We start from the raw sequence: 22,602 nt of genomic DNA, 5'->3' as shown, positions 1-22,602 counted from the left end.
GAAAACCCCTCAGGGAAAAAAATGGCTTTAAAGGGAAAAAAAATTAACAGTCCCCCTTTTTTTTTTTTTTTTTTTTTTTTTTTTTTTTTCCCCTTTGCAAAAAAAAAAGGAAAATAAGTGCATAGAAATCCTTAGAACCACACGGAGGCAGAGGGGGAAATGTCAAGCAAATGTCTAACTTAAGGGAAGGAAATGTTAGCTGTGGCATTTTGACACCCACACTGATATTGTGTAATCAGCTTGCAACGTCCACTCTTGAGGCAACACCTCCTCAAATGAGCGAGGAAAACATTGCACCTAACATTTTGATTACCTTCCCTGCTGCCTAGCATTGATGTTGTAGTGCCACCCACCTCCCTATTATGAACATGTTTGTGCTCTGATCAGACAGTGCAAGTAGCAAACACATGCATTCATAACACACACACACGCAAACTCTTTTAACCCAGCCTGTGTGATAAAGATATCTAATTATATACCTAATTTGCAGCTCAGATCCATAGAATAAATCCTCCCCAGCCATTAAAACCAACAAAGCAATTGATCTTGCAGACAACTGGAGTTAATGCTAACCATGTACATTCAATTTTATAATCAGGAGGTAATGCATGTAAATGACACCTGTCAAACACATCATGTATTGTAGACAGTAGCATATACTTTCTGTATGTGCAGGTAAACTTGTTGAGGAAGAGGATCAGCTTTTGGTGTATTTATCATAGATTGTCTGCAGCATTCAGCATGCAGCAGTAGCAGCGTTACAGCATCCTCCAGAAGGATACCAAGACACCATCTGGCAAAGTCTCATTAAAATGCTAATTCATTTTAATAAGAGACAGGTAATAAACTGCAATTATGTATCGTCGGCGAGATGGTAAGGAGCAGGAGTTTGAGGAAGTCGGCAGGGATGTGAGTTATCTTGCTGATCAAGAATCTATCTTGCTTACCCCCCACGTTAAACCACATCCTTAACCTTAACCGTCTCATATGTGATATAACGTTTGGTTTGACCTGGGTTTCAGGACAATGGGATCCTCTTATGTGGAAACTTTTCTGTTATTAGATACCAAAAGCTGGGATCATTCTTGGTTTTTCCTCAGTATCTTCTTTAATCAAGCCCCAAAAACAGAATCTTCACACTGTATTTGGTTAAATAAGATTCCATATTTACATTGTTTTTGCCATACCTAATAATGTCAGACAAGTTGGGTTACTTACTTTGGTAGATAACTCAGACGTGTCAAACTGGTGGTGGAAAGACAGAAAGACAGAAATAAGAGCAGAAAAAAATACATCCAAGTAACAGATGGGACACATACTACATTAGAGAACAGGGTTGAAAAGTTCATTTATTTCACTAATTCAAGTTAAAAAGTAAAATATTTTGGGGGGGGTTTTCAAGTGATTCAATTTTAAATTTGAACCACTCTAAATATAAAATTGAAGTGGTTCCTTTTTTCTAATAGGTTAGAAAATAGGAAAAGAAGAGACTGTAGGACAAAAGGTCGTGGTTAAAGAAGCTGCCGGTTCAAAGAGTACTGACTCAGAGGACATTTAATGACTCAGAGGACATTTAGTGGAAAGTTGGATGGAAGAAAAATTGTGGCCCAAAAAAGCGCACAACCAACAAGCATAACAACAAGCTTCACGGGGTTGTGAAACTAAGTCTATCGTAAAGGCTCACACGGTGTTGATTGCAACTGGGGCCAGAGTTTAAAGCCCCCACGTGTGTATCAAGACCGTGGGCAACAACTGTTGCATTCCTCGTGGTTAGCTATTCTTGAACTGGAGACATTTCTACATTAAAAATCCTTTTTCTTTTAGGTCTTATGTATCATTAACATTTTCTGAGGAATTAATTTTTTGTTTTGATTTGCTGTAAATTATAATCATTTGTCAATCACCTGAAGTACATCAGTCTTGTAAAATGAATCAGTGCATGAGTTTTACTTTTTGAATTAATTGACTGAAGTGAAGGACTTTAACAAGGATATTCCAACTCATTAAGATCCCCCTTTAAACAAATGTAATTTATATATTTTTTTTTTACAATTTTACTCTACTGAACACATTGACGATCAACTGTGAACTCACCTGAATGATGGAATAGATTGGATGTGATTGTCTGCATATTGCTGTCACCTGGTGTGAGCATCTTCCTGGCCAGATGGTGAGCAGTCCAGCCGCTTAGGCTGAGCTGCCCTTGTCTGGTGAGGTTTTGTACCTGGACCAAAGCTGAAGATCCAGCTGCTTGAAGCCCTTGCCAGTTGCTCTTGTTGATTTAACAAGCTTATTATCAGACACATCTGTTATTTAGTGTGTCATTAGTTAATATGAATTAGACAAAACAAATAGCACAGCTAAAAAAAGGGAATCTCAAATAAACAGTGTTTATTTATTTGCATTCACAAAAACAAAAAAACAAAAAAAAGCTCAGATTTGTGAAGCTTTATTTAGTGACCTGCTCGTGCAGGGTTAAGCTCTGTTGGAGGCAAAATGATTGTATTGGGACACTGAAAAGCAGGCTACGTGATAAGAACAACGGTATTGTCTAATTTTATTTGATCATTCTACATTATGCTCCAAAGGACAGCGTTTATCACATTTGGAAAAATCAAGCATGGAATGTATTAGCGCATTCTTGATCCACACTGAGGTCTAGCTCACTATTTACCTGATTCAATCCATCTGGGGTAAAACTGTTAGGCATGGATGAGACATGTGCATTACACAGAGATCCAATCTGTCTTGGGAGTCTTGAATTAGTGAGTACTTCAGCAGTCACTGCTTGGAACAGAAGACATTTTGTAGTCTAATCTACCAGCAAGAACCTAATTGAGCAGAATTATCATATGACCTGGAACTGAAAATGTCTTTAAATATTCATGTTTCAATTTCTGTGTGTTTATTTTTTTATTTTTTTATTTTTTTTGTTTCAGGGCCACCTACCATATCCAGCACACAGACTCAGCAAGCATTACATGGAGAGAAAGGTCAAATCAAATGTTTCATTCGAAGTACGCCTCCACCGGACCGCATTGTGAGTACATTTAGGTTGACTTACGCTTTTCATCACATTTACGCTTCAAACATTCCTCACTGTCATTGCAAACCAAGAACAAAAAATATCTCTTATCTCATATGAAACTTTGATATAAAATAAATATAAAAAGGTAAAAATCCCCAGATTTTCAAGTTGTTTAAAAAAGGGGGCATTAATCTACAGTATTAATGTTGTGATTTTTGAGCATCATTTGTAATACTTTACTATACCAAATATTATGCATTTTATGTCAGATTATTTAATAAGAATAAGCTGCGAGGAAACGTTTGTTTCAGAGAATTCATAAAGCCGCTGGTTAGAAAATGTTTAAACAAGGTCCAAACACTGAAAGTGTTTCATTTTTTAAATGGATGTCTTGTCATAAAGCAGCAAATAAGGTACTAAATCTTTTTTTCTTTCTTTTTTTTTCAGTCTGGGCCAGTTGTCTTTATTCAAATATAAACTTTGTTTCTGACTCTTTCATCTTCTTTAAACCATGCTTTTTTCTCTCTCTCTGCCGTGTAAATAATAAAACAAAGTAATTTGTTTGCACAGACAAAAACTACTGTTTGTTTGTCTGTGCAAATAAACAGTAGTTTGCAGGGACTTCAAACTCGTCTATTTAAAGAGTGGGAAGACTACATACATTTTACATTAAATCTGATTAGGATTAATAAAGTCAGATTACTGAACAGGCAAGTAAACAAATGGACACAACATACTTTTTTCCCTCAATAAGCATACTCCACTAGAAGGATTTTATTAATATTCTAATATTTACAAGTGTTTGAACCAGCAGAAGCCACAACTAGCTTTTATAGGTTGTCCAGTCTAAAGCGCACTGACTGCTTCTTTTTAAGTCTTATCACTGTCAACTTCTGTGACATACACAACTACTTATTGAGATGACAAACCCCCCCTCAAATAAATGTTTCTTTTGTCGATTGTGACACCACGCAGTGCACCCTGCAATGTGCTTTTGTTTTGTTTACATAGAAAATTCATCAAGGCAATAATTTGCTACACTTATGTTGTTAAATGCTCATTTTAGTACCATCACAAGAACATCACAAGAAAAACACATTTCACAGAACGATAGGCAAAGAGTAGTACAAGTCTTAATTCAAATTCTTCTAAAAACCCATGGAAATAGTCATTGTAAAAACATGCAAAAAGTCTTCAAAGGTACATCAGGTTTTCTCAAGTGAAGAAACACATAATGTATCTAAAAGTGATTACTAGGAAGTTGAAGTCGGACGATCATGTAGAGAAGAAGAAAATCCATCCATCCATCCATCCATCCATCCAGCCAGCCAGCCAGCCAGCCATCCATCCATCCATCCATGGCATGGTTTCTTGCAGCCAAAGAGGAAAATGCTATAATCACCTTTTAAAAAGTGTGGACCACTTTTAAATTTGCTATGAATCTACAAAGCACATATATAGTGAGGTTGACATTGTTTTACATTTTAGAAAATGTATTAAAAGATGGCACTTCAAAATGTGTTTTAATATATAGCAAGATCAAAAGATAATCTGCAGATTGACCTTTGCTGGGAAAGTATGAAGGCCAGTGGTTAAGAAAACCTTGGCTCATCTTCGCTCTTCTGTTTTTATGTGTTTGTAACTTACACTGGATTTCTACATTCATTTTGAATCAAGTCCTGTCAGTGACCCCTGCAACTATTTTATCAGGCCTGGTCATGGAAGGAAACGGTTCTGGAGTCTGGAACCTCTGGCCGCTACACTGTGGAGACTGTCAACACGGAGGAGGGAGTCATTTCAACACTCACCATGAGCAACATCGTCCCAGCCGACTTTCAGACCATCTACAACTGCACAGCGTGGAACAGCTTTGGCTCTGACACAGAGATCATACGCCTTAAGGAACAAGGTGGGAGCCAAGGTTCGACAGGTTCCACCTTCCTCTTTTCATATGCAGTGCTCGTTGGTGTCTAGTAGCTGTAGGTAGTCTGTCAGCTGTAATATTTTGTATGTATCGCTGTGGTTGATTCCATCTGAACGACTGAATTTGTGAATATACAGTGCGAGAGTGATGCCGTCATATATTAAAAAAAATCAATATGTTTTATATTTTGTTTGTTTAAAAGTTAATCTTCAGAGTTCAGCACAGTTCCTGTCAGCTTGTCCCTACCTTTTCAAGGTATGGCTGCATATCAAAACATCAAAACATGTGTATGAGTTTAGATGTGAGAAAATTAGAATTTCATAAATAAAAAAAAAAACTAAAACAAAGACCTTTGATAAATATAACAAGACCCTGTTTCGAATAGCAGAGGTAAATAAGGATGAAGATGGTAGGATTTTAGCTGTTTCTTTGTTATTATTTTTTTCTTTTCTTAAGTGTTGTAATAAATATTAGCTTAATCGATTATATAGTATTTTGGGCTGCTATCAATTAGGGCTACTCCAAGCTTTTAGCATGCGGAGGAAAGACAATTATTTTTAGTGCAAAGGCTGATATGAACTTTTGCTTTCATCAGCCTAAGGATGACATTTGGTGGTTTATGTATATTATGTCAGCGTTGCAACAAACACTTGTTCAACAAAAAGTTTGTGGGAGTCATGGGAGCCTGGATTGGCTGAAAATCGAATTGCATATGCTACTACAGAGAAGCATAGATAGGCAGTGCTGAAGCATTTTTAATGAAGCTGCATATTTTTTAATACTCTAAGAAATATAACCATTCTTTTTCTCTCCAGTATAGCAAAAGTCACATTTCTTCTAGTCTCTTCTTGCAAACAATTAATAGCACATTGTAAATATAAATAAAAAGTGAATAAGTGCTTTTATGTTGTTAAATGATCACCTATTATTTTGCATTTGCTTAAAACAGAAGATATTCATAAATGTGTACTGGGACCTTTTACTTGCACAACAGCCTATAAATACATGCCCTCTGGTTCAGTCTTTTCCCAGATGCAATGATCTGTTCCAGAGCGCACAAACATGATTATCCTTAAATGGATGCAGAAACGCTTCCACTCTATTCAATGAAAATTACAGCACTATGTAAAATGGTCCTAGTAGCCCGACTGAGTGTAAATTAAATTTTATCAGACCGGACAGTGAGAAAATAAGAGGAAAATGTTTACCCACGGTAATTAGTTTTAGTTTGGATTTGCTGCTGGTAGAGCGTACGGCTTCCTATTTGCAACATTGTTCTCGTCTATTTCTACAACGTGCTGCCGCAGACAATTAAAAATAAGCCAAAGAAACCATCTTCACAATGACTGTTTGATATCACGCGCTCTCCTGCCATGTCCAATGTTCGGTATGAATGTGTGATATTTGTGGCGCTGTATTATAGAAGGACATGTCTTGATGTTGCTTTCTACAGAATCTCTCCCAGTGGCTGTGATCATCGGCATCGCCGTGGGAGCTTTCGTCGCCTTCATTGTCCTAATGGGCACCATCAGCGCGTTCTGCTGCACCCGCTCCCAGAGAAGTATGTCTCCTTTATGCTTTTGTCTCCACCAAAGCATGCATGCCAGAGTGCGGTTTTGTGCCTGAGCATTCTGGAAAAAAATGTCCATCTGTTTAAATTTATAGATGGGGGCAAATGTGTTGTCGCCTCCAGAATGGATATGTAAAAAGCCTAAAAATAAATTCTGGTTTTCTTGAACAAATATTTATTTTTTTATTTTTTTATATAGTGGAATATACTGGAAAAAAGTTATCTTTTCATTTCCACAGTTTTATTCCGTGAGGAGAAAAATCTAATTGAATAATTGTTACTGGTGGCATCATGCTATAAGACTTCACAAGGATACAGAGAGAAGGATCTCTGACATTCCTCTTTACATTATCTCTCCAGACTATCCAAAGTCCTGGCTCTCTTATGATCTCTTCTGTTCAGCTAATCTCACACATTTTTTTAGGCTTTAATGGCCTTCATTGAAGAGTAAATAGACAGAAAATAAATGGGAGAAAGAAAGATAAGAAATAATGTAAATGACCTGAGACCAGAGGTCAAGCCCAGGACAACTGCGTTGAGAACTACAGCTTGTGCATACGGTGCACATGCTGTACCCATTGAGCCATCTAGTTTTCTATTAGATTTAGGTATAAGGAGTAAAATGGGAACGCAAGAAGTTTGATGTAGTATCTGGTGAACCACTGTTTTATGAATTTCGTTATCCTGCTGAACGAAAAACAGAAACTATGTTTTTGGTTTTCTAGTAGCATCTCCCAGACAGTGGCAGCTGTTAATCACTAGGTAGGGTCGTCATGTTGCAGTTGGAAAGCTGTGGTTACATTGCTACTTCTTAATTGCCTTAGGAAATGCAATTAACCTTAAGCTATGGATTGGTATACAAGTGTCCAAACAACATGGCGGGGTGAAACAGACTCATAATGCAGGCTCCTTTGAGTGGTCTGTACCACCAGAAAAGCCCTATTGTTCAGTCCAATTACAGTTTTTTTTTTTCTTACAATCTCCTACAACTGCAAAGACAAATGTATCACAGCTCCTCCTCCTTAGCTAACTGTTAGCTTGAGGTGCTTTTTCACATATTAATCGTTGTTTCACACCAGACCCAAAAGTAGCTCTAAGCTAAATCTTAGTCTCATTTGATTAAGAGCACAGGTACATAAGCATTTAGCAGACTCAGCATTTTAGGGCTGGTGATGGTAAAACAGAAAACACTTTTCTTTTTTATTTCTTTAGATAACTCCTGAACAACTGGTAGGCGTGTAAACAGTATTTAACAGTCGTTAGATCTACTGTCCCCAAGACGCCACTCTTTTCTGCACTTCTCTAAGAATGAACTTTGAAGGCACCTCCTTCACCACCCTGCTCAGTTTGTCTAGAGGTATATATCGGGTATATATAAATATATATATACCCCAAGAAAACAAAATGTAGTTGAATACTCATAGAAATTTCATTGCATTCCATGAAAAATTATTGTTAAGGCTACCAATAATTGTGCCAAGGCCAATTTTGTTTAAAGCTAGTTTGGTCGCTTTCCTCCCACTGAATAAATGTAATCAAGTCAAAGGTAGGTTCTTTCTGCGTTTGTCAGTGATTATGCTTTAACAAAACATGAATTTATCTTGAGGCTTTTTAACATTTTTTCCCTGGGGTGCCAAGACGTTTGTTTGCATGTGTAGATATTGCTTTGATTTAAATAAAATAAAATAAAATAAAATCAGTGCAATACAAATAACCCAAAAGATTTGTTTTTAAAAAAAGATTCAACACAATTATCACAAGATGAATCACTGGTCAAGATGGATGTTTTGTTTGTTTGTTTGTTTGTTTGGTGGTGCAGAAAGAGCCAGATTGCGATCAGGACTCATTTCATGCAATCTCAGTCTGGCCTGCACTTGCTGTGGAGGCTCTGTACATCTTCCATTTTGTTTGCTGCCACCCGCCCATAAACCAAGTGACTCAAGTTAGTTAGAGGCAGTCAGTTGCTGCCTCTATCCAAAAAACCACGCTGTGTGCTACTGGTCCCTTCAGCATGTCTATTGTCTGTATACTACAGAGGAAGTGCACCTGGTTATGCCCTCACTGCCCGTCTCCATCTGTGCTCACCAGAGAGAAGTTGCAAGCAAAATTAAGACAGAAAGTAAGACCTTGTTATATGACAGAATAACATCCGCTTTGTCCCGAACAGAATGAGCCATCGTTGGGGAAACTGCAGATTTCATTTCTGTAAAGAGAAAAGATAATCTTGTGTTGGCAGGGAAACAATGTGATTAATAATGCTTTGTGTTGTTTTTCGGGAAATGGGTGCGCTCTAACAGAGCAAACCCGGGGTGTCTCTGCTAAATATTACAACGGTGCAAATTATTCTGTCAACAAATACAGATTGCCATTTGTCGCAGCTCATTAAGGTGCGTTGTTTGCGCTGTCTGTTCACGGCAGATCTGAAGGGAGTCGTGTCTGCAAAGAACGACATCCGGGTGGAGATTGTGCACAAAGACCACAACGCGGCCCGGGAAAATGAAGAACACAACTCCATGAAACAGCTGATGGTGAGTGTGAGTGTCACAGCATACTTACTTTACACTTCCTTCTTTTTTTTTCTGTTTGCAAAAAGAAGTTGTCAGCTTTTATTTTATTTTTTTTCCTTTTGTTTTGCATCTGCATGTCCTTTCAGGGCCGACAACTAAATAATGAATGAACGCTACGGCTGGTTGTGTTGTTTTCCGTGGAATAAATTATTTCATGAGTAATGGACGTGGAAAAAAGGCATCTAGGCTGTGTTTTAGTCCCGGGAATGATTTTTTTTCGTTGTGTACTGTCGGTTGCATGAAAGGAGCAAACCACAGTCGACATATAACGGTGCACACTGTGTGTTCCTTTCAGAGATTTCCTATCTACATGTCTTATTGGCTCAGTAGAGTACTTCTTCTTTTGAGCTTTAACTTTGGTCGTCTTGCTGTTAGTTTTTAATGTTTTCGAGTTGCATTGCAGACTGCATTAAATGTGAGTGCAGAGAATTGAACTCAGCTACCTCACATAGCTGCATTTTGTAAAGATAAATAAAAGATATTCATGGATGAATTATTAATACCGCCTGGCAGCCCTGAGTGAAGGTGTAGCATGTTTGACTGATATTAAAAAAGAAGAACAAGTGATAAAAGTTAAACCAGTTTGCTTCAGAACATTTTTTTTTCTTTTACTGTGAGCGCAGGAGCCTCGGAAACGGCTCCGTTTCTTAATATACTTTACTTGATGTCTGTGTAGGTTGAACGAGGAGAGTTCCAGCAGGAATCTGTTCTGAAGCAGCTGGAGGTGTTACAAGAGGAGGAGAAGGAGTATCAGCACATTAAGGTACGGCTCATGATCAATGGCGGCACGAATGCGAGAACCTGGGAGAACAATAGGGAAAAGAAGGTGGTGGGAGAGAAAATACCTTGGGGGCAAATGAAGGGCTTCAGTTCTGGAACTAAAATAACTAAAAGAGCAATAATTCTTCTCCTACATTGATTTAAAAGTATAAAGGCCCTGGCAAAGGGGTTGGATATTTATCAACAGCATGTATTTTTTTATTGTTATTCTGAATACTCTCAGTTTTATTTTCAACCCTCTCAATTTTTGCTTATCAGTTTTACTGGATCAAGTTTTTGAATTTATGCTTTTTTTCCAAGGACAAAAAAAAAAGTTGTCGTTCTGTGTTGGTTCTTTCAAAAAGTAGCTTCAAAAGTTTACAAATTCAAAATTGATTACATAGCTAACATGCACCGTAACCTACTGTTAGCAGTCAGGTTGCGGTGTTCCTCTCAATCTAATCTACTTGGCCAGCTCCACTGTGAGACAGATTTCAATCTCAGCGACACTAAATAGGCAGCGGCAGAATCACAGCAAGTGAGGAAAACAAAATGTGACTCACAACTCAGGTTGAGCCCTTCTGGCGGCAGCGAAAAAGAAAACAGAGTGATAAATTTAGAAGCTTGATGTACGAATCACTGACCTCTGGTACCTCACCCAGTTTTTGATCAGTGACACCCACTGTATGCCAGGTAGATCCATCTTTTAATATATTTTGCTCTGCTTCCTTATCTTTTTGCCATTTCTATTCAGCTTGGTTTTAAATATACATTTTAAAAAAATAATAAAATGTCACAGCAGTCGCGTCCAATCCAATCAAATGTTTCATATGATCCTTTACAATGCAAAACAGCTTATTGTTCATATATTTCACATTCATGCTTTGATGTTCCTGTGTCTCTTGAAAGTGATATGACCCCTCAGAAGGAGCTTAGCGGTCGCCATGCACACACATTTTTTAAATGAAACACATCAGTTGATTTCAGCATGTGTTTTTCTTTTGACATGCATTTTGGTCAGAAGGACAGAAAATGACATGAGATGTCATACACACATTTTACTGAGTTTTGTCTCACCAGAAACTTTTCAGAGCCGAATTTGTCCACTTCTGAACATGTCGGTGTCACTATTGGCTGGGGTCTTTGTCATTGGCAGATGGCAACACATACAGAGACTGAAGTGTTGAGGAATTGATGGAACTGCTCATTATGGATAGTACATATTTTTTAACCCCAATCTCTTGCCCTTTAACAAATTTAACCTGCCAAATCTATGAACTGGACCCTTAATAAATGTATAACTCTATGCAACTCGAGATAAAGTAAACAATAGAAATAAGTTCAACGTTAATTAACAAAGTTGAATCTGGTCTTACTTTATTGATACTCTTTATATAAGTTATGTAAGTTGCATAACTCTCCACCCTCTCAACATTGACTGTGATATGAATAGGAAGGTATACAGACAAAAGTGAGCTTATCTAGTTTCGTAGCTTTCGTCTATTGTTCCATTTTCCAACAAGGCAGTATGTCTTGTGAGTCTTTGTCATGAATTATTTTGTGAATCCTGAACTCCAGTGGAATTAAACTGTGCCTAAATACACGTTGGAGAGACTCTGTTTCTCAGCTTGCCGGAGAATGCCTTTGGCATTCTCCCAGAGGAGCTAGTTAAATATTTTTTTTATAAAATAAAAACCCTTGTCTTGTATTTATTTGCTGATTAAAACAGTATGTTAAACAGTATGTTAAATTAAATAAAAATAATATTAGCTTTTGTCGCATGTGCAGAGAATTGTAGTCGACCAGTGTCGTAAAAATCAAAGAGCAACTGTCATTAACTGAGACTCCACTATGGCTTAGGGTGAAGAGCCGGTCAAAAGAATCGAATCTTTTGACCCAACCCCCCTAAATAAGCGCGAGACATTATTAAGTACGGCATGTTAGACAATGCTTTCTTTCAGCCAGAGGAAAGCCCAATGTAATTTTATTTTATTTTTATTCTAAGTGTTACAGGTAATAGATGTAGATAGTCAGCACAGCTCACTCTCTTCCTCTGGCCTGGTCATCGTCATATCAAACTCATTACAGACTAAGATGTACATGCTGGTGGCGTGCTATTTGTATTGTAGTGTTCTAAAGACAAAAGTTCTGAAACTTATCCCATCAGAAACTAAAAGGTGTTGCTGTAGACGTCCTAATCATATAAGTGGTTCTGCCATGTTTTCTTTCTACGGATATCTTTCTGGTGGATGCCGACAGGCGCACATCTGAAGTACGGATGTGCGCCTGCTGGCTTGAAGATGTCCTTGTCCTGTTGATCTCTTTTTGATGCTAAAGAATCCGTCTGCGCGCTGTACTCTGGAGAATGTTTGCAGCTGCCCGGCAGTGTGGAAAATTCTCCTTTCAGCTCTCAGCATTTACCCTGACAGCAAAAGTTGTCTATAGGCGAGCATTTACCTAGAACGTGTGGGCCGGGGTCTTCTTTTTCAATGGCCCATTACAGGCATGGGGTAGAGTGATGTGTTGGCAATGCAAATAAGTCATGTGATCTTTTGATCTTATTGGCTGAAACCAATAACAAATATAAACATAAATAACCAATAAAGCAAATAAATCCAGTATGTTAATCAACTGCGAGTTTCAACCACACCTGGAAACAGATCAGATTTACTCTGTAAACAAGCTGAATTTGAACACAACGTCTTCAATTTTAAAATATTCAAATTGCTATTTAAAGCTTGGCGTTTTTTTTCTTAATGACTTCAACTAGAATATTTAGCAAAAAGAAAGCTGTGATCTTCAGTTCTGCTCTAGCAACTTCTTACTGGTTTTTGTTGCGGTGCATTACCTATTTTCCCACAACATACTGAGTCCACAGTTTTTCACAACTGCTATATTGAACACTGGTACTGCATTGACAATTACAGTCAAAAATACAAAGTGGGACTCTGCTTCAATGTTTTAATAGTCTTTGGATGCCCAGTTCATATGAGTACAGCAAAGTTGTTTTTGAAAAACTTGGTTGCATGTGAGTGAGAGGCGACAAAAAGAAAATCTCCATTTTGCAAAACATCATTATTTGTGTCAACATTTTAATACAATGACTACTTGGTGTTAGATGGTTATTTCTGAAGATGTGCAATTGTTTTCACTCTAGATTGTATTGATTAATAACTTTTAACCCCGTTCCTGTGACATATGATCAGAAAGGGTAGCCAGAAGGTTCATCTCCAATAAGAGTAATCTAATTTTAAACCTAGAAAATAGCATCGTAGCTTGAAAGAAAGAAAATGTATTCATGTTGCATCATATTTTCGTAATGATAGTTTCTCAGACTGTGTACAAACACTTCCTATTTTGCTACATATATTTTTGAGTATTGGACTTTATGAAGTCGTTCAGATGTCTGAATGCTGCATGGAAGCTATTGCCTGTCGGTACCGGCTCCACACTATTCCACTTGAAAATATGACACATGTTTATAACTCCATCACAACACAGACATTGAACGTGCAGATTATGACAGAGTAGGAAAATGCTAAAAGTTTCTTTTCATTCCTTTTTATGAACAAATGTTAAAAATAAAGCGACTCACACAAAAACAAACAGGTCAACTATATTTAGAGAAGAGGCAATCAACGAGAAAACCTTCCGCTGCTTTCAAAGAGATTCTGACATTTCATTAGTCGGTTGTTTTCAAGAATGTCCTAAACCTACATGTTAAAGTGATGCAGGGTGGCATCCAGTAACGCTGCACGTTGTCTCTTGAATCTTTTATGGAGAGACAAATTCCACTGTGTTCGTTTTTGCTTTTGTCCATTTGCTGGCTGCTACGGGCTCCCTGAAGTGTGCTTCTGTTGTGTTTGCCTGCTTACCTGCTGCTGCCTCGGGGGCCAGATTTTTTGATCCTCCTTAATGACAGCGTGCATGAGGCGAGAGCAGACCGAGCAAGAGATAAAGGCCAGACGCAAACAATCTCCCTGTCTGCTGTCAGATAATGACAAGCATAACGAGGATCCTCTCAGGTTGTCTCTCCCATTATGAGCTGCGCTTCTTTTGAGATTCGAAGCCACACTCGCCGTGCTTGACATTCACATCCATTCATAGGAGAACATAAAAAAAAGCACACATGCCCCTGGCTGGACCCTTAGAAAACAACACAATGCAGACAAACAAGTGGCACAGCTGTAACCACAGAAGCAGTTCCGACGCTGACATGGAATTACAGACACTGTGACCCATTAAGGTCTAATTAAAGCTGGTATGCATGTGAACTTTGCAGTGACACAGATGCCACACTGAGCATTGAGCCAAGGCTTAATTAGTGAGGAACGTGGATTCAAGGACAGAGTTGTAGCACACCAAACCTTCACACCAAGTTTCATCTGCACTTTCTTTGACACACGAAGCGAACTGTAAACTTTGTGTTGTTTGGTTAGAGGCAGTTTGGCCTTAGATACTCTCCTGCCTTGGCTTCCTGTATGTAACAAAAAAAAGCAGTTATGAGATTATGTTTGTTTTAATTACTCTCAAAAAATATTTTTTGTCTCTTTTTTTTTTTTTAGGTGTGTTTAGGCTAGGAGAAAAGAGGAATTCCACTACTTTTACAAACAGCTTAGGTGTTTATAAAACTTGTGTATTTTACTAGCCTGATTAAAATTCAGCTGCTTGTTCTAATCTGCTTCATACAGAGGGAAGTGGAAATTGTGTGTGCTGTAAATAAGCCTGTTGGGAGTAGGGTCACAACATCTTTGCCAGCAATAAAATGCCTTAAATATTGCTCTTGTCTCAACTTTTATTGCTCAGTATTTGTAAGTCTGGCCAACATGGACTCATTGGCTTTATTCACTTCCTCCTCTGCCATTGCCAAACTAAAACCGCAGGGAGTCTACAACTCTAAAACAGCACAGAAAATTATCATTATTGTTCGCAACTCTTCCTTCTGTTCACTACTTGATGAAATGCATCTTGAGAAATCGAACTCAATGGGACAAATCCCAGACGGATCGCTGAAGGGAGATGAGAATCAAGCGGAAATAAATGGTCTTCTACCTTCAATGACACGAAGATGATTGAAAAGTGGATTTATTTCAGTACTTCAGTTTATTAAGTGAAACACATTGCTGGCATATAGAATACTTTTACAAAAGCCGATGTTTTCAAGCCTTTATTTCTGTTGATTATAATTTTCCACTCACCACTAATAAAACCATTAGGATATATCAGACCAATAAAAAAAAAACGTTTTCTACAGAAACTCAAGCTTGATGAAAAGTACGTTCAATACCTTCTTAAAACAGTTGTTGTTTTCAAAGATGCTTTTCATCTGACACTTTCTAATTTATTGAATATAACGGTATGACGACTGGAACTGAACATTCGAGCAAACAACTGTCCTCTCACCTGTCATCTGTATTATCTTTCTTGTCTTCAACAGGACCCTACAAATGGCTATTACAGTGTCAACACCTTCAAAGAGCACCACACGCCGACCATGACGGGGAATCAGACCGCCGAGGTGAGGAACTCCACCAACACCGGCACCCTCGGCAAGCAGCGAGTGCCAACAGGCATGTCCTTCACCAACATCTACTCCACGCTGGGGGCAGGCCCCAACCGCCTGTACGACTATGGCCAGCGCTTTGTGCTTGGCATGGGCAGCAGCTCCATCGAGCTCTGCGAGCGGGAGTTCCAGCGTGGCTCGCTCAGCGACTCCAGCTCTTTCATTGACACGCAGTGCGACAGCAGCATCAGCAGCTACAGTAAGCCGGACGGCTATGTGCAGTTTGATAAAGACAGCAAGGCGTCCGCCTCTTCCTCTTCCCACTACTCCCAGTCGTCCTCACAGAACTCGGACCTCACCCGACCCCTCCAGAAGCGGATGCAGACCCACGTCTGACCGCTAGAGAGGGAGGGTGTTTGGATGAGGAGCAACGAGCAGTCAGGATTGTAAAACTGTTAAGGATCCCCTGAAGTATCAGTGTTTGTAAAAAAAAAAAAAAAAAAAAAATTCCTTAGGGCCCTTAAAACCACGACTGGGCTTGATGGACCTTGTGACCTGCTTAGACATCAAAATGTCCCCAAAAAAAATGAATCAAGAAGCCTTATATTACCTTCATGCTTAAATCATCAATCCTCCTCTATCCCTTTTTTTTTTTGACCCAAAATACAGATGTGCCACTGAGAGCTTATTTGCCAATACAGACACTACAAGTTTGAAATTTAACTTGCAATACTTGGTTTCTACATTCAGATTGTTAAGGAATCAGAGAGCATGATTTCAAAGGCTTTGTGTGACAATCAGCTCTGCTGGCATGGACCAAATTTGCTTTCTGAAGACTGTGACACAGAGAAAAAGTGAGCATTCAGCGCAGCACTCTGCACAAACTGCCAGACAATGAAACAAAGCCAACGTCCTGCTGCCCTCTTGTAGTTTAAAGCACAACAGTGAATGTGCATGTTATTTTCTGTCTGTTAAATTTATAACTTGCAACACTTCCTCCTTGCCCGTTCACACTGTGTGCGAAGGTTAAGTTGTTGCAGGCGGAGGAGAACTTTAAAACGAACGCCTATTTCCCCCTCTTTCTCTATATCTGAGCTTCACAAGAAGAAGATCTAAGACCTCAATTGAAATCTCTGAGTCATGCTTCGACTTTGACGCCGCGATAAAACATCAGTGTCCACACATGACTGTAATTTCTTTCCAAGCATCTAAATTTTTGACTCATTTTCCACATCGCGCAGAAATATACACAAGCGCCTCTTAATGTCTATATCTGTTTTGCCTTGAGGGTCTGTTTGAACTGGGTCATTGCTAACTTACAAAGTGAGATAGGCAAACACTATCAGCTGTCCAGCTTATGCGGAGCTGTGTCAAATATTATGTTTTGATACCAAATCTAGTTCCAAGACACATAAAAGAGGAAAGCTCACAAGCTACAACTTGCATTGCATTTGTCAGGTTTTTTTTTTTTTTTTCTCCTAAATCTAAAGGTCATCAACGACACCGATAAATAAAAAGTAAACATCATGTTCTAGCTACTTGTGTGAATATCCCATTAGTATTGTCAGTATCACTGTTGACACTGGGGCTTAGTGCATCCTGACTGTATACCTACTGGTGATTGTGCTGGTCGAACATGACAAACAGATAGAGATGGTTTTATTTATTTATTTTCAGTTTTTATGTTGTCTATGAAGACGGTGGTGGAAAGCTAATGCCTGTTCACACTGTGACATATATTAGGTTTCGTTCAGTACCCAGTTGCTGATGCTGCACTCAGCCTTTAGCCACTTAAACACTAACTTTTATACCATAATACTTCTTGTAATCATAATTGTTCTTTTTATGGGGCTTTATGGGAAAACCCAGACTATTGTCCAGAGTTTTTTTTTTTTTTTTTTTTTTTAAGTACCAAGCCCTGCGAATTCAAGTAGGTGATAAGCCAAAGCTAATGATTCGATCCATTTCTTTCTAACCAGTACCAACAAAGTGATTTTTTTTTGACTGTGTTTTTAAAGCAGATGTAGAAAAAAGACATCATGCACTGTACCTTCCAAAAATGTTTACACCACTTTAGCAGTTATATGTCGATTTTTACAACTATTGGCTTTAATGTATTTTATTGGGATTTCAGGTGATAGACCATCACATAGTAAAAGTGAATATGAAGCAGAACAAAAAGGATGTATGTATTTTATGCTATCTATCTTCCCATCATTTCTGATCAGCTTCCATCATATTTTCATATTCAGGGCAATATGCAGTGTTTGTTTTCCTTTACACATAAAGTATAAAGGCCACAAAATTAAGCTTTCGTTTCATCTTGGCAGATTCTTCCTCTACATGGCTAGTGGGAAATTGCAAATTGGACTTTTATGCTTTCACCCTTCCATACAGACCAAATTTGTAGAGTGCAGGACTAATGATAGTCCTGTTGACATACTCCTAACTCCCTCAAAATTACCTCATGCTCACTTCTCTGATTAATGCCGTCATTGCTTGGCTTGTTAGCTGGAAAGCCCTACTCATTCTATTTCTGGACGGTGAAATGGACAATGGTCTTCAAGATTTTCAAAGCTTGTGATATTGCTGTAGAACCTAATACTCCTTGAATACATTCCCCAATTTGACCACTGACAAGTTCGCTGTGTTTCTTGGACTTGATGATGGTGTTTTGTTTTTTTTCCCACTAACATCTGAGGCCTTCACAGAACAGGTGGATTTATTCTGCAACTAAATCACACATAGTTGGAGTATATGTAATAAGTAGGTGACTTCTGATTGGAATTGATTGCACATTATTTTATTTTAAGAATATTTTACAGTTACATACTGATGTGTGCTGGTCTATGATATAGAAGCCCAATGAAATGCAGCAAAGGTAGTTTTTCATAACGCGACAGAAAAGTTCAAGGGGTATGAATATTTTTTTCTTTTGTGAGGCACTGTGTATTGTGTAGTACATCATATATGATACCAACATACAACCCTTCATGTTTTCCTGCATTTCAGAGTTTTACTCTGGTTTTACTTTGGAATTACATTTGCTTTAATTATCTCAATATTTTGAGAGATAAACTCCTGGGATTCCTGGAACGACAAATACTATCATAAAGCTGGAACACTTTGGCTGATTATATTTTCTTTAAAATTACATTTAAAAAATACACCACAGAGCATAGACGGATTGCAGAATGTCCTATCTGATTCAGTGGTTTTTGTTTTACTTAGTTTGCACTGCTGGAGGCAGTTCACTTGGAGGATCCTGTGTGAGCTTGAAACTTCCAGTTCATGAATCACCAAGCTCTGTATTTGAACAGAAGCAAGTTGTTGTTGTAAGCACTTTACACATGATCATATTCAAGGTATTTGAATGGGGTTTTTCCACTTGAGAGGCAGAGGTTTGGACTAATTTTACAAATGGATTGGTGCCCATTGTATAGCTTAAGACAAAAAGCTCTGTTTCAATGCTGATAATCCTGCTTGGTACTTAGCAGACTGTATATAAATCTGTAATACTGTCTTTCTCTGTATATATTTATATATATTTTTTTTCTTTTTCCTGGTTTTCATTTCTTTTTCTCAGATTTCTCAACAGCACATTAGCTGCAGAGACAAACAAACATATGGTATCAAAATTATACAGAGAGACAATAATGTTCTCTTTGTTTCCTTTCCAAAAATTTCATGAAGCCTGCCTATTTTTCACAAATTACTCTGACAGCTCGCAGGAGCTGCTTTCTCTTTCCGAAAGATCTCACCAGGAGAACCAACACTCTGAGGCTCTGAGATGATCTTAGCCAGGGACAGCTTTAAAGTGAGAAGCAGTAAGAGGTTATTATTCTGTCAGCCGATGGGAAAGATCCCCAAATGCTTAGCAATGTATTGCATTCAGCACAGTGATGACTGTCAAGAATGTCTGTCATTTCATTTTATTTTATTTTTTTTTTTGCTATAAAGTTTTCTTAGTTTTTATGAGTGCAAGATAGTTTTTTTTATTAGTAGTAATTAGATTTAACAGGGTTCCTAAACAGAATGAAGAAAATATTGAGTTTTTTTTTTTTTTTTTTCCAGGCTTGGACCGGTATGAAACAATGAAACTGGCATTATTCCCATCTCCTTTACCTACCTAAATGTTTCCATCCATCCATCCATCCATCTTGCAGGTTCCAAATTAGAAATCTATTCAGTACATCCATAGTGAACATTTACAAAATTTCAAAAATTGGCAAATATTTATGTAAAACCTCAGGAAATTAAAGTCTGAAAAAGTATGACATTTTGACCACAACAATGTATAGGAACACTAAAACTGCGGTAACTGAATTGAACTGCACGCTGTATCTTTTTTTTTTTTTTGACACACGTGGCTTTAGTCTATATTACCTGTACATATTATGAATTCTTTTGTAACATTCCTTTACAAAAGTTATCAGAGCCCAGATTTTTAGCAACCTTCAGCTTCTGAACAGGAAAACTGTGCCCATCCTCTATGAACTGCAGCTTCTGTACTGATCCAAGCCCAATACATTTTTCCAGTCCAGCGAATCTCCTGCACTGCAAACAGATAAATATTTGATTGGCCTGCCTTCTGTCTCGTTCACCCCTGAATGATGGGCATAACAGCTACGGCGGGCACAGAAGTACTACAGGATTTGAGTGCCATGTTGGTCCCTGGGAACCGAAGTCCATGTTGGGAAACTTGTGCCCCGTTCACCTGTGGTCAGCTCACCAGCTGGTGCTGCCTGTTTGCCTGGCTGCGAGCGGCAGACAGATGCCAGGGCATAACAGATGATTTCACACAGAGACCCAGAACAATTACAAGAGGTTGCTGCCCTTTTGTGATAAAACAAGACGCACCTCTTAGAGAGTAGGATGCAGGATAGTCCTTTATTCAGGTATGCTAAGGACAAGTCTCTAAGCCTGAGCTCATTAGCAGGGCAAAGTGTTGACGGCACCACCAGTTTTGCTCAGTCTGAATAAACTAGACACAATGCAAAAAGACACACAGAGCATTCCGGTGGTCAATATCTTGCCATCAATTGCAAACCGAATCCCATCATCTATGCTCTCCCCTTGTGTATGATAGTTGTTAATATCTATGGCAAAGCCCATTAAAGCAGGTGCCATTTGAGACATTGAGCTGATCTTCATAAACCTTTTATAACTTGTAAATGCTTTCTGTCTTTTTCTCTCTGTTTTTCCTTTCCTACCAATCAATACCTTGTTAGTACTGTGACAAAATGCAGGCGTAAGACCAAAACTAAAATAGTATCTTCAGTTAATCCTCGAGTTTCTGTTTTAGTCTTCAGACCGCTTCTAAAATTATTTGGGTTTAGATTGAAAACTGAAAGAACAACAGAAAAAAAAAAAAGCATCTGAAAGCCAATTGTTCCAGTTCTCTGAGGTTGGCTGAGTTGTTTTGTTCTCCTGATGACGGCAAGAGGTTTCACTGGCAACATGACCCAAGGTCAGATAAAGGGTTAGTAAATACGGTCATGGTAAAAAGTCAGCAGGACATCTGTCAGTTCTAAGGTTGTGGCTTGTGACCTGGTTTGAGCCAGGTTCTGAAAGAATTGCCATGTGTTATTTATTAAACAAAACTGAAGACAAAATATGAAGGCGAAAAGCTATGTACCGAAGCTATGTACTTAATACATAAAACCCTGTAATTTAAAGGGGGTGTACTTTCTTTTTACCATGAACATTCCATAGAGCAGTGGAGGCTTCTAATCTTGATGACATGGCTTACCTCCCAGGTTGTCATGGTATTTGGGGGCAGCTTTGCTGATCAAAATTAAACAGTTATGTCCACTGAGCAGCAGATATCTTCTTAAGTTTGCATTGCATGCTCAGTCAATGCTTCAACCAACTGAGGTCTATTTGAAATTTGGTCTATTTGATTAGCTCTTGTTCAGAACTTTTAAATGACTGGACTTTAAAGTGAGGGATGTATGAAAACTTTACTCCAATCTTGAAAACACAGGAAAGACCTGAGGGGGATTGTGAATGGCACAGAAGGACGAACTTGTCCATTCAACCAAGAACCACCGCTGCTTTAGAGGGTCATTTTAAGAATGTTATAAATAGCAACAATGCACATACAGCAACTTGATGACGAGAAGACAAGGTGTAAATTCTTTCGGGTCAACCATTATTTTAGGCAGTGGCTGTCATCTATCTGTAAAGAGAAAAAAAAAACAGTTGTATTTTAACAGTACTGGTCTGTGAATCTATGATGCTTTTGCTCTGTATATTTGGAAAATAAAACTGATGTTTGAGTTTGTGTTTATTTTCTCTGGTCTCCGTCATTTGGGATCTCACTGGTGGATTTTGGAACACGAATAGATCAGTTTCCCAGAACTGAAACACAACATTTATTGGAATTGAGGATTATAGCCATCAGACTTCCCCAAAAATAATTTAGTAGGAAGTGATTTAGCCAGCGTTAGAATATAGTTCAGGCTTTTTGTTTTGTTTGTTTTTTTGGTTATGCTTTCCAGGCTAGAGCTATGTACTGTGAAAACTGCTAAATTATACATTGTTTAGGAGAAAATGTGAATCCTTACCAGGCACCACAGAGAAGACAACAAAGTACATTATAGCTTTATGGCAATACACAACAGAAAGACAAAAACAAAAGATATATAGGCTACTGCTGGACCAAGTAAAGGCTCTATTGCTTACATTCACTACAAGTGAATGTAAGAACTAAATTCAAATGCAAGAAATGCATGCCCTCTAGCACTTGACCTGCAGAATTGTGTCACTTTTTTCTTCTACTTTTTCTTTGCTTTTCTTGTGTAGTCACTATCATAACAGCATATTGTGCAGGGTGGCCAAAAGAAAACAATAAAGATTATAAACAGACTCTGAAAGAGTTGTCTTAAAGAAATACAAAAAAAAAAGCATGGTCCAAACATAAGACTTACAAGATGAGTCATCCTTCAATTGAACGTATAGCAGGGCTTTGTGATATGCCCTAAATTATACTTAGATAGGTTGAATATTGTGAAACACAATACCTATAATGCAGCTAAAGATTTTGCTCAAATTCTGACCTTCATTTCAACTGCAAAAACAAGTTTTGAAGCCGTTTTTTTTTCCATATAGTCGGTGCTGTGTCATGACACATTTCCATGACTTCTCACAGTTGATTGCCACTCGCCAGCAGAGACATTCAAACGAGATATTCAGTGTCACGACACTGAACAAATGTCTATTTAAGAGCTTTAACAACATTTTAAATCT

General features: G+C 38.2%; 1 protein-coding gene across 5 annotated transcripts in view; it reads left to right on the top strand.

Moving 5' to 3' along the window:
• kirrel3b (kirre like nephrin family adhesion molecule 3b) overlaps positions 1–17,243 on the top strand; it is an 81,131-nt gene extending 63,888 nt beyond the window's left edge. Inside the window, exons 9-15 of one of the 5 annotated variants that reach the window (XM_015015494.1) lie at positions 2,940–3,040; positions 4,739–4,949; positions 6,406–6,513; positions 8,558–8,641; positions 8,941–9,056; positions 9,766–9,852; positions 15,286–17,243. In XM_015015494.1, coding sequence (XP_014870980.1) covers positions 2,940–3,040; positions 4,739–4,949; positions 6,406–6,513; positions 8,558–8,641; positions 8,941–9,056; positions 9,766–9,852; positions 15,286–15,747 — 1,169 coding nt within the window. In that variant the 3' untranslated portion in view covers positions 15,748–17,243. The remainder of the gene's footprint in view (positions 1–2,939; positions 3,041–4,738; positions 4,950–6,405; positions 6,514–8,557; positions 8,642–8,940; positions 9,057–9,765; positions 9,853–15,285) is intronic. The other 4 variants (XM_015015493.1, XM_015015497.1, XM_015015496.1 and 1 more) reach the window with 4 other exon arrangements.
• Positions 17,244–22,602: the final 5,359 nt, after the last annotated feature.

The sequence above is a fragment of the Poecilia latipinna genome, unplaced genomic scaffold, assembly GCF_001443285.1.
Source record: "Poecilia latipinna isolate Pla-1442-1.1 unplaced genomic scaffold, P_latipinna-1.0 Scaffold1918, whole genome shotgun sequence".
Lineage (NCBI taxonomy): Eukaryota > Metazoa > Chordata > Actinopteri > Cyprinodontiformes > Poeciliidae > Poecilia > Poecilia latipinna.
This window is presented reverse-complemented; position numbering and strand designations above follow the sequence as displayed.